This window comes from Melanerpes formicivorus, unplaced genomic scaffold (assembly GCF_026170545.1).
Source record: "Melanerpes formicivorus ecotype bairdi unplaced genomic scaffold, bMelFor1.0.p_v2 SCAF_66, whole genome shotgun sequence".
Lineage (NCBI taxonomy): Eukaryota > Metazoa > Chordata > Aves > Piciformes > Picidae > Melanerpes > Melanerpes formicivorus.
Window position 1 is genome coordinate 1,546,432 of NW_027142418.1, and position 12,477 is coordinate 1,558,908.

At 56.0% G+C, this 12,477-nt stretch overlaps 1 protein-coding gene across 2 annotated transcripts in view; it reads left to right on the forward strand.

The window, feature by feature from the left end:
• FBLN2 (fibulin 2) overlaps positions 1-12,477 on the forward strand; it is a 93,270-nt gene that overhangs the window by 59,097 nt on the left and 21,696 nt on the right. For both annotated transcript variants that reach the window (XM_068162613.1, XM_068162612.1), the window contains exons 3-8: positions 1,647-1,758; positions 3,765-3,894; positions 5,731-5,917; positions 7,608-7,814; positions 9,680-9,793; positions 10,194-10,295. In XM_068162613.1, the coding sequence (XP_068018714.1) occupies positions 1,647-1,758; positions 3,765-3,894; positions 5,731-5,917; positions 7,608-7,814; positions 9,680-9,793; positions 10,194-10,295 (852 nt within the window). The remainder of the gene's footprint in view (positions 1-1,646; positions 1,759-3,764; positions 3,895-5,730; positions 5,918-7,607; positions 7,815-9,679; positions 9,794-10,193; positions 10,296-12,477) is intronic.

The window sequence follows — 12,477 nt, forward strand, 5'->3', positions numbered from 1 at the left end:
CCACTCATTTCTGATGGGTGAGGATAGTGGCAGCAGGTGAAAGCTATTTGTCCCACTAGACCCTTTGTGCCAAGCAGCAGCTCCCCCTGAAGGAGTGGGGAGGTGCTGATGTACTCCAGTACCACAGGAGCCAGCCTCAGCTCAGGCTTTGCTCCCTGGAAAGCTGTAACCCACCAGGGGTGCTGCTTGGGAGATTCAGGAACTGCTCTCATTAACCTGATGTGGGGCAGGCAGCTTCATGCAGGGGATGCTGGGCTGGGAGACCTCCCAGCCAGCTCTGTGGGGTGGCTGATCTGTGCCACCTCAGGGCCTGGGTCCTTTATGCAGCTGCTGTTCTCAAAAGGATGTTAGAGCTTGAGAGTCAGGGCTGGCAGCTTCCCCTGGGCTGAGCCAGGAGATCCTCACAGCTGGCAGCTTCCCCTGGGCTGAGCCAGGAGATCCTCACAGCTGGCAGCTTCCCCTGGGCTGAGCCAGGAGATCCTCACAGCTGGCAGCTTCCCTTGGGCTGAGCCAGGAGATCCTCACAGCTGGCAGCTTCCCCTGGGCTGAGCCAGGAGATCCTCACAGCTGGCAGCTTCCTATTCCACTCTGCTGAGACCACAGATGGAGCTCTGGGTCCAGTTCTGGAGCCTCTGTTCCAGGAAGGATCTGGAGGTGCTGGAAGGTGTCCAGAGAAGGGCCACAAGGATGAGCAGAGGGCTGGAGCTGCTCTGCTATAGGAACAGACTGAGGGAGTTGGGGTTGTTCAGTCTGCAGAGGAGAAGGCTCCCAGGAGACCTTCTTGTGGCCTTGCAGGATCTGCAGGGGGCTCCAAGAAAGCTGGGGAGGGACTTTTGAGGGTGTCAGGGAGTGATAGGACTTGGGGGGGATGGAGCAGAACTAGAAATGGGGAGATTGAGATTGGATGTGAGGAAGAAGTTGTTGCCCATGAGGGTGGTGGGAGACTGGCACAGGTTGCCCAGGGAGGTGGTGGAAGCCTCCTGCCTGGATTAGGTGAACTGTGATTAAGAGAGCTGAGCTTAACCCAACCCATTCCATACTAAACCACTCTGGCTGTGTGTTCTCTGCAGGTTCCACAAAGGAGCTGATTGAGAGCTGTGGTTAGGACAGAGCTTAACCCAACCCATTCCATACCAAACCACTCTGGCTGTGTGTTCTCTGCAGGTTCCACAAAGGAGCTGATTGAGAGCTGTGGTTAGGACAGAGCTTAACCCAACCCATTCCATACCAAACCAAACCATTCTGTATCTGTTTATTCTCTGCAGGTTCCACAAAGGAATTGATTGAGAGCTGTGATTAGGACAGAGCTTAACTCAACCCATTCCATACCAAACCACTCTGGATCTCTGTGTTCTCTGCAGGTTCACCAAGGGAGCTGATTGAGAGCTGTGATTAGGACAGAGCTTAACCCAACCCATTCCATACCAAACCATTCTGGCTGTGTGTTCTCTGCAGGTTCCACAAAGGAATTGATTGAGAGCTGTGATTAGGACAGAGCTTAACCCAACCCATTCCATACCAAACCACTCTGGCTGTGTGTTCTCTGCAGGTTCACCAAAGGAGCTGATTGAGAGCTGTGATTAATAGAGCTGAGCTTAACCCAGCCCATTCCATACCAAACCACTCTGGCTGTGTGTTCTCTGCAGGTTCCACAAAGGAGCTGATTGAGAGCTGCTGTGGAGCTGGCCAGCAGTGGGCTATAGCCCACGGGGAGTGCAGTGAGATCCCTGTAAGTGGAGTGGATGGTGATACCTGCAGGTACGTAAGGCAGAGAGCAGCAGCTTGGACCCACCCCGAGAGCAGCCCCCTGGAAGAGATCAAATGATTGCACAGCTTGGGGAACGTGCAGGAGCCTGGGGCCTGTCCCATGCATTGTCTGAGCTGCTGGCAGGCTGGCAGTGTGCCATGGCAGCTTGGTAGGAAGGGCAAGGGGCAGTGGACACAAACTGGAACAGAGGAAGGTCCATGGAAACATAAGGACAAAAAATTCCTCCCCGGGAGGGTGGCAGAGCCCTGGAGCAGGCTGCCCGCAGAGGTTGTGGAGTCTCCTCCTTTGGGGGCATTCCAAACCCAGCTGGACACTGTGATCCTGGGTGATTCACTCTTAAGTGATCCTGCCCTGGCAAGGGGGTTGGACTGGGTGATCTCCCGAGGTCCTTTCCAACCCACAGCCTTCTGTGATTCTGAGATTTTCCCCTCCCTGTCCCCACAGTCCAAACAGAAGCCTTTGAAGGTTTCTTTTCCTCTCTCAGGTGGGCAGAGCTCAGATTCTTGTGTCCCAGTTTGATGCCCATCTGCAGGGCTGCAGAGAAACTGCAGGGCACAGTTTGACCTTTTTTGGCCAGTCCTCATCCAAGTCACTGATGAGGTGAAGGCTTGCTGGTCCTGCTCTCTGTGTTCAGCTGGAGGGGTGACCACAGCCCTGATGGTGCTGCTAGTGTGGGCAGCATCTGCTCTGAGGGAGGCTGCCAGGCCCTAGCTGCACAGCACAAGAGGAAGGGGCTGCAGGGGGATGTGGACAAGGTGTCACCCTGGCTGCAGCTGGTCCCTTCTCTCTCCTGACCCTGGCCTGAAGCAGGCTTCAGGGAGGGGTGGAGGCACTTGTCTGAGACTCAGAGAATCCAGAAGGATTTCTCCAAGGGTCAGCTCAACATTTTCAGCACTAAAAGCCTTTGGCATGATTGTTTTTACCACAGCTGGTACCACTGCAGCTTCCTGAGGTTACTGGGAGGCTGAGCTCCCCCCTGCTGGGATCTGGCATGACCTGGCTGGCACACACCAACTGCCTACCAGGTCAAGACAGCTTCAAAAGTCCCAGCCTTGGGCTAAGGAGGTGCAGATCCAGCACATGGATGAGCTGTACCTGCACATCTGAAGCTGGGCTGGGATGAAAAAGGCAGATCCCAGATGGTTCAGTCCCTCTGACTCTGCTGGGGTTTAAAAGAGCAAGGGGTCAAGAGTTCAGTCCTCTGAGCTTCACAGTTTCAGCTGTGGCTCTGTTTGAGAGGTTTTTGACCCCCTGGAAATCTTCTGTGTGAAGGGAATGTGTCCAGTGAAGGGACTGAACTTCCTGGTCTCACACCCATGGCATCCCAGGCAGAATCTCACCACTCCTGCTGGAGCTGTGCCAGGGTGCAGAGCTGGGCACCATGCAGTGTCCAAGCCTCAAGTGCCCCTCAGTGTGCAGAAGGCCTGCAGGTGACAGAGCCCCAGGAGCCTCCCACTGACTCCAGGCAGCACCAAAAGATTCTCAGTGCAGAAGGCAGACAGCAGTTGTAAAAAGGAGCTGCTGCTCTGGGAGCCTCATGGAGTCCAGCCAGGGCAAAGTGTAGGCTCCTGCACCAGGGCAGGTTGGGGTCTCCCCACATCCCAGGGAAGAAGGTTTCTGCCTGGTTTCTCCTTCTGAACCCTTCTGATGGCTCCTGAGAAGCAACCCATGGGGAGCAAGGATGGTCGCACAGGTAGAGATGAGCTGTAAGGGCTCCTGGTGACCAGGCTTTGAAGGACACTGACCAGACTTGGAGAGGCAGTGACCTAAACAAGAATTCTCCAGCATTTCTCATCTTTCTATGAGAAAAGAGGGGAAACTACCTCCTGCCCAGGCCAGTGCTGCCACCTCTATTACGTTGTCACCCGTGTCAAAGAGAGACCAAGCCTCTGGGATGCATCCTGATTCCAACTGAGGGTGGGGAAGGGGGTTGTTGTATCCTACCCTGATGCCTTCTCAGTGCCAGTGAGGGCCTGACCTGGGTGCTCCTTTGCAGAGTTGCCCAGAAGCAGTGCTGTGTCTCCACGGTGCAGGAGAACAGCTGCCTGGCTGGCATGGTGGCTGCCAAGGAAGGGGACACCTGCGGCCCAGAGGAGAGTGACCCCTGCAGAGGGACAGCCTACAAGGTGAGTGGCTCTGCTGCTCCTGGGGGGTTTGTTCCCACTGTGGGGTGTCCTCCCTTCCTGCACTTAGCTGTGATGCCCTCCCTCCTTTGTGTGGAGCACACAAGAGGGCAGAGTGCAGGAGTGTAGCAGGGACGTGATGGTGTTACCAGGACTCTGCAATACATCCATCAGCCACCTGGCTGAAGAGTGAATAGGAATAGTGTGGCCAGCAGGAGAAGGGAGGTCATTGTGCCCCTGGACTCTGCTTTGGTTAGGCCACACCTTGAGTCCTGTGTCCAGTTCTGGGCCCCTCAGTTTAAGAAGGACATTGAGACACTTGGATGTGTCCAGAGAAGGGCAACAAGGCTGGGGAGAGGCCTTGAGCACAGCCCTGTGAGGAGAGGCTGAGGGAGCTGGGGTTGCTTAGCCTGGAGAAGAGGAGGCTCAGGGGAGACCTCATTGCCCTCTACAACTACCTGAGGGGTGGTTGTGGCTGGGAAGGGGTTGGTCTCTTCTCCCAGGCAAGCAGCACCAGAACAAGAGGACACAGTCTCAAGCTGTGCCAGGAGAGGTTTAGACTCGAGGTGAGGAGAAAGTTTTTCACCGAGCGAGTCATTCGTCATTGGTGTGCTGCCCAGGGAGGTGGTGGAGTCACCATCCCTGGAGGTGTTCAAGAGGGGATTGGACGTGGCACTTGGTGCCATGGTCTAGTCATGGGGTCTGTGTTGATAGGTTGGACTCGATGATCCTCGAGGTCCTTTCCAAGCTAAGTTATACTGTGATACTGTGATACTGTGGCTGAGGGCACAGGGGACACTGGCAGCAGGTTTGCTGGTGGCACCAAATGAGAGCAGTGCTGACACCCCTCAGGCTGTGCTGCCAGTCAGCCAGAGGTGGACAGGCTGAGAGCTGGGTGGGGAGAGAGTGAATGAAATCCAATAAAGACAAGTGTAGAGCCTGGCATCTGGGAAAGGATAACCCCATGAAGCAGGATAGGTTGGGGGCTGAGCTGTTGGAGGGCAGCATAGGGGAAAGGGACTTGGGGGTCCTGATGGATAGGAGGATGCCCATGGGCCAGCATTGAGCCCTTGTGGCCAAGAAGGCCAAGGGCATCCTGGGGTAGATTCAAAGGGCAGTGGTGAGTAGGTGGAGGGAGGTTCTCCTCTCTTGTGCCCTGGTGAGGCCACATCTAGAATACTGTGTCCAGTTCTGGGCGCCTCAGGGAACTCCCTGAAAGAGTTCAGGGCAGAGGCACAAAGATGGCCACAAGAGAGGAGTCTCTTGCAGATGGAGCTGTGAGGAGACAGGTTTCCCTGTGCCCTCTGCAGCCAGACTCTGGCTTGAGGTGGATGTCCAGCTAGGACTGTTCATCATGGAAGGTGATTCCTTCCCATTCCCATGCCATGTCCAGCCCTTCCCAGCTGCTGGATTTGCTCTCCTCAGGTTAGAGATCTCTCTCCTAGAGCTTAGCTCAGCACCCTCTGCTCCATCCTTGGACTTTCTGTTGACAGCTCACTGGTACCAGTCTGGATGATGAAAGGCTGAGGCCTTCCTGTAGACTTTGCCCAGCCTGGAAGAGCTCCGTTTGGTGCAAAGGCTGGGTCAGTGCAGCTGCCAAGTGGACATGAGGGCTGCTGGGCTGGGTGGCTTGGCTGGCAAAGGTGCTGTGGAGGGAAGGAGACTGCATTCTGTAGCTGTTGTGTCAGTGGAACATCCAAAGGGCTGTGCTGGGGAGGTCAGGCCATGATAGCTCAGACCCCTTCAGCTCACTTCAGGTTAAAGCTCCAGGCTGGGTGGGCTCATCCCTGCTGGGGGCTGTGTGGAGCCCTCAGTGCTGATGGTCTCCTCCTCTGGCAGCAATGCTGTGACTGCTGCAGCCTGGGCCTGCGGCTGAGGAGGGAGGAGAAGACCTGCGAGGCCAGCGTAAACCTGGGCTACCCCTGCAGCCACGTGATGCTGTCCTGCTGTGAAGGGGGAGATCACTTCATCCACCCAGAGATCAAGAGACATCCTGAGCCTCTGCCAACTGTGACACCTGAGAAGGGTAAGTGTGCAGCTAAGGCCTCCAGATGATCAGCACAGGCTGGGAAGGGCTGGTTCAGGTAGGGATGGCAGTGGTGGCAGTAGTCAGTGGGGAAGGTGAGCTGGTGACCTCTCAGGCTCGCCCTGTGTTCAGGAATGGCTTCCACCACCCTCAGAGTAAACAACTTCTGTTTAACATCCTGCCTGAATCTGCCCTCCACAAGCTTCAATCCATTGTCCCTCACCCTGTCCCTCCCCAGCCATCCTGTAACCCCCTTCAGGTACTGGAAGGCTGCTCTAAGGTCTCCCTGGAGCCTTCTCTTCCCCAGGCTGAACAATTCCCAGCTCCCTCAGCCTGTCCCCATAGCAAAAGGGCCAGTTCTGGGCTCCTCAGTTTGGGAAAGATGTTGAGATGCTGGAAGGTGTCCAGAGAAGGGCAACAAAGCTGGGGAGGGGTCTGGAGCACAGCCCTGTGGGGAGAGGCTGAGGGAGCTGGGGTTGCTTAGCCTGGAGAAGAGGAGGCTCAGGGGAGACCTCATTGCTCTCTCCAACTCCCTGAAGGGAGGTGGTAGCCAGGTGGGGTTTGGTCTCTTCTCCCAGGCACCCAGCAGCAGAACAAGAGGACACAGTCTCAAGCTGTGCCAGGGGAGGTTTAGGCTGGAGGTGAGGAGAAAGTTCTTCCCAGCAAGAGAGATTGGCCCTTGGGATGTGCTGCCCACGGAGGTGGTGGAGTCACCATCCCTGGAGGTGTTTAGGAAGAGCCTGGATGGGGTGCTTGGTGCTATGGTTTAGTTGATCAGATGGTGTTGGGTGAGAGGTTGGACTTGATGATCTGGAAGGTCTTTTCCAACCTGGTTAATTCTAGTTCTAATCATTTTTGTGGCCTTCTCAATGGCTTCTGTAAAATTTCTGTCCCTCCAGCTGCACAGAAGGAGGAGGTGGTAGACCCTTAGCACAATGGTCTTATCTTCAGGATGGGTTCATTTGCTCTTGTCCTCAGAGTGACTGTTCCTTGGAGTCACTGTTCTGGGTAGCTTTAGCTGCCCCTGGAGTTTGTTCTGACCAATGCTTGAGCTGTGAACCCAGCCTTGAGGCAACCTGTTAAAGCTGTACTGGACTCCTCTCCAGGGAAAGGCAAACTGAGGCCTGCATTCCTCTGCTATGGGAATAGAGAATCATAGAATCAATAAGGTTGGAAAACACCTCAGAGATCATCAAGTCCAACCTCTCACCCAACACCTCATGACAAACTAAACCATGGCTCCAAGTGCCACATCCAATCCCCTCTTGAACACCTCCAGGGATGGTGACTCCACCACCTCCCTGGGCAGCACATCCCAATGGCAAATTTCTCTGGGAAGAACTTTCTCCTCACCTCGAGCCTAAACCTCCCCTGGCACAGCTTGAGACTGTGTCCTCTTGTTCTGGTGCTGCTTGCCTGGGAGAAGAGACCAACCCCCACCTGGCTACAGGAAAGCATTAGCAAAGTCTGTGGTGGCATAACCCTTTGGATTCCAGCTCATACTGGAGTGCCACCATGCCTGGCACTGCTGCTTGCAAGCACAGCTTCATTTGCTTCTGACTGCATTGTTGTGGCAAAGTTAGTGCTGGGGGAGAGGGGAAACTTCAACCCACCACAGCCCCTTACTGAGGAGGCTAAAATTAAGGCTGAACCCTCTGCTGGGGAACCAAGCAGTGTTGTGCTGTTGTAGTTTCAGAGACTGAAGAGCACAATGAAGCTTTGTCCATCAGCAGTGAAGCTGAGCTGTCCAACAGCCTGCCTGGAGACGACCTGGATGAGTGCCTGCTGTACGGCGGGGAGCTCTGCCAGCACCTCTGTGTCAACACCGTGGGCTCCTACAAGTGCTCCTGTTTCCCAGAGTTCACCTTGCAGGATGATGGGATCAGCTGCTCTCCAGGTGAGCCAGTGGGCAGGAGAGCCTGTCAAGGGTGAGGTCCTCCTGCCACGTGCACTGATCTGCCGCGTTTCCTCCCATTGCTGTGAGGGGTTTCCTGGGTGTGCATCCATGGCCAGTTTCTGTAGGCACTGCACAGGGTGGTAATGGAAAGACAAAGAAGGAAGAATTCAGGGATCTGGGCTGAGGGCAAAGTGGATCACTGGTGGAGCAGAGCTTTTTCCTTTTGCTTTGAACTCTTCTGCTGCCTGGAATATCCCTGTTGGTTGAAACTGAGGGAAGGGAAGGGAAGGGAAGGGAAGGGAAGGGAAGGGAAGGGAAGGGAAGGGAAGGGAAGGGAAGGGAAGGGAAGGGAAGGGAAGGGAAGGGAAGGGAAGGGAAGGGAAGGGAAGGGAAGGGAAGGGAAGGGAAGGGAAGGGAAGGGAAGGGAAGGGAAGGGAAGGGAAGGGAAGGGAAGGGAAGGGAAGGGAAGGGAAGGGAAGGGAAGGGAAGGGAAGGGAAGGGAAGGGAAGGGAAGGGAAGGGAAGGGAAGGGAAGGGAAGGGAAGGGAAGGGAAGGGAAGGGAAGGGAAGGGAAGGGAGGGGAGGGGAGGGGAGGGGAGGGGAGGGGAGGGGAGGGGAGGGGAGGGGAGGGGAGGGGAGGGGAGGGGAGGGGAGGGGAGGGGAGGGGAGGGAAGGGAAGGGAAGACAGAAGAGAAGAGACCAGGTTGAAGGAGACCCTTGAGATCATTGAGTCCAACCTATCATCCAACCTCATCTAATCAACTAAACCATGCAACCAAGCACCCCATCCAGTCTCCTCCTAAACACCTCCAGTGATGGTGACTCCCTGGGCAGCACATTCCAATAGCCAGTCTCTCTTGCTGGGAATAATTTCTTCCTAACATCCAGCCTAAACCTCCCCTGGCACAGCTTCAGACTGTGTCCTCTTGTTCTGGTGCTGGATGCCTCCTGGGAGAAGAGACCAACCCCCACCTGGCTACAACCTCCCTTCAGGGAGTTGGAGAGAGCAAGAAGGTCTCCCCTGAGCCTCCTCTTCTCCAGGCTAAGCAATCCCAGCTCCCTCAGCCTCTCCTCACAGGGCTGTGCTCCAGACCCCTCCCCAGCTTTCTTGCCCTTCTCTGGACACCTTCCAGCATCTCAACATCTTTCCTAACCTGAGGAGCCCAGAACTGGACACAGGACTCAAGGTGTGGCCTAACCAGGGCTGAGTACAGGGCAGAATGACTTCCCTGCTCCTGCTGGCCACACTATTCCTGATGCAGGCCAGGATGCCATTGGCCTTCTTGGCTGCCTGGGCACACTGCAGGCTCATGTTCAGCCTACCATCAACCAGTACCCCCAGGTCCCTCTCTGCCTGGCTGCTCTCAGACACTCTGACCCCAGCCTGTAGCACTGCCTGGGGTTGTTGTGGCCAATGTGCAGAACCTGGCACTTGGATGTGTTCAATCTCCTGCCCTTGGACTCTGCCCATCTGTCCAGCCTGTCCAGGTCCCTCTGCAGAGCTCTCCTAGCTTCTAACAACTCCTGCCCCCACTTGGTGTCATCTGCAAATCTGCTGCTGATGGACTCAATGCCCTCCTCCAGATCATCAGTAAAGATATTGAACAGGATGGGGCCCAGCACTGATCCCTGGGGGTCACCACTAGTGCCTGGCTGCCAGCTGGCTGTGGCACCATTTCCCACCACTCTCTGGGCTCAGCCTCCAGCCAGTTCCTAACCCAGCTCAGAGTGCTGCTGTCCAAGCCAGGGGCTGACAGCTTGGCCAGGAGTTTGCTGGGGGGGGGATGGTGTCAAAGGCCTTGCTGCAGTCCAGGCAGACTATGCTGATGCTGGCCCTGACCCACCTCTGCCTCCCTTGCTTTACAGATCCTGACAGAGGACAGGTGACAAGGCTGGAAGCAGAAGCCACCATCCCTCCAGCAGCCTCTCCTCAGCCCATCCTCATTGTGTCCTTGCAAGAGGAGCAGGATAAGTGCAAAGGTACCTTGGAGGTGCAGCCTGCAGCGAGTGAGGAACGCTCAGAGCTGGCACCAAATTCCACCCAACTGTGCCCAGCCTGGCTCCAGCCCACAGCCTGGGGCTGTTAGCTCTGCCACAAGGCAGAGGAGCTGTCAGGGGACACTGGAGGGAGCAGCTTGAGGCTGGACTCTGGTCCAGCTGGGTCCAGGGCCGCCAGACACTGCTGGCTGGGGCAGGGGAGAGCGGGAGGGGAGCAGCACAGGTAGGGGTTGTGCCTGAGGGGAGGGCTGTAAGTGGTGGTGAGGGCAGATTGGCTGCAAACTGCATTCCCCCTTGCTGGGCTGGGATTGTCTTTGGGTGGCCTGGAGGGCTGGCCCCTCAGGTGGCAATGCTAAGCTGTTCTCACCTCCCCTGGCTGTAGATAATGGCCCCTGCAAGCACATCTGCAGCGTGGTGGAAGGAGAAGTTGTGTGCTCCTGTTTGGCTGGATACACACTCATGGCTGATGGCACTTCCTGTGAGGGTAAGTGGCTCAGGACCACCACAGAGGTGTGGGTCAAGCACTTGTGTGCAGCTCTCATTGATCTTCAACCAACCCTGGGTGTTTCTCTGAGGCTTCCTCATTTTCAGTGCTGTGGATGGATTGCAAGGGGCAGCAGAGGCTGTTTGGTAGAGGTGACCCCAGGTCTGCTCCCCAGAGAACTCCTCCTGTGTGCCTGTCCAGTGTGCCTGTTACCTGGGCTCTTCAGGTGAAAGCAAGCCTGGAGGTCTGCTCTTTGCCTCTGGCATTCCAAGCTTTTCCCCAGCCCTCCTGATTTCTGTTTTCACTGCTGCCCCTCCCCAGGACCTCATCTTCCTGAGGATGAGAGCCCCTAGCTGGGCACAGCCATGGTTGCTGTCCTCTGCCCTGCAAGCTGTTGGGTTTGGGTTTATTTCTGCTTGCCTTGAAAGCCTGAAGTCAGTGAGGCCTCACTGCCACACAGAATGTGCCACTGAGAGCTGGCCCAGCTCCACTGGATGCTGAAGCTCAGGCCTCCAAAGCTGCGTCCTGGTCATCCCCACCATCTCCACTGTAAATGGAGAGGCCTGGATAGTGCCAAAGGATGTGTGCCCAGGAAAGCTTTGGGGGGGTTGTGACCTGCCTTCATTACCAGCCTGTGAGGACAGGAGCAGTGCCAGCCAGCAGCCAGAGGCAGGTGGCAGCTTCTGGTGCTGAGGAGTGCTCAGATGTGATCCACATCCCTCTTCACCTCAGCCCTTCCTGAGTAACAAATGGTCTGTGTGAAATGCCAGCCAGGCTGTGAAGAAAATGGGGACTTAATATCTCCAGGTGAAATATTCACTGTGCATTGCTCACCCAGGAGTGGGGGAAGCTCATCTGATGCATTACTGTCAGGATCGAAAGGGGCATCTCAAGGCACAGTTTTTTCCCTCCAGGAGCTGCAAAGGCCCAGCAGTGGGAGTGGGAGTAGTGAGCCTGTGTTGAAGCAAGAGACACTGAGTGTCTCTGACCAAGTATTTGGTGGTAAGGGAGGTGGTGGTGCCCTGGGGCAGGCCTCCTGCCCAGGCTGTGCACTGCCTGGGCCGAGGAGCAGCTCTGTCTGGAGAGGCAGAAGCGTAGGGCTGTGAGCAGGGCTGGCTGATCTCTGAGGCTCTGGCCCAGCCCTGTTTCCAGCACAACACTCCATATATTCTAGCATGGTGCTGATGTGGTAGCTCCAGCACACTTCATTTAGACCTCTCCAGGCTGCAAGGAGTGTTGATTCCCTTCAGGAATGCCTCTGCTAGAGTCCTGCTTTTGCCTTCTGGCTGCAAGGTGTTGACAGAGACTTGGATGAGTGCCTCATAGGTGCTAGGGCTTCTTCCAGAGGACAATGATGTGTGAACACATTGGGATCCTTCTGCTGTGTCAGCCACACAGGGCTCTGTGCAGAGGGCTTCCTCCTGCACAGTGTGTTGGTAAGGTGATAGGTGTGAGCTGCTCAGCACAGCAGCAGCATTCTGCACTCTCTGCAGGGCATTTAGGCTGTTTGTGCTCAGAGGCTCCCTGGCCTGTTGATCCAGGCATCTCCAATAGGGCAGCCTCACAGCTATACACCACCCCCCAAAAACATTCACAGATCCATAGTCCACCTTGTTAAGACCAAAGCTTTCCACAGCCTTCCCCCAAACCCAGCCTCAATAGCCCAGGACAGGCTGGGCTGTTCCCACTCCTGCTGCAGGTGAGGAGGTTCTGCTGCCTCATCACAGAATGGTTGGGTTGGAAGGCACCTTAAAGATCATCCAGTGCCAACCCCCTGCCATGGGCAGGGACACCTTCCACCAGCCCAGCTTGCTCAAGGCCTCATCCAGCCTGGCCTGGATTACCTCCAGGGAGGGGACATCCACAGCCTCCCTGGGGAACCTGTTCCAGTGGGGTTGCTTAGCCAGGAGAAGAGGAGGCTCAGGGGAGACCTTGCTGTCTACAACTCCCTGAAGGGAAGTTGTAGCCAGGTGGAGGTTGGTCTCTTCTCCCAGGCAACCAGCACCAGAACAAGAGGACACAGTCTCAAGCTGTGCCAGGGGAGGTTTAGGCTGGAGGGGAGGAAGAGATTGTTCCCAGCAAGAGAGATTGGCCCTTGGGATGTGCTGCCCAGGGAGGTGGTGGAGTCACCATCACTGGAGGTGTTTAAGAAGAGCCTGGCTGAGGCACTTGGTGCCATGGT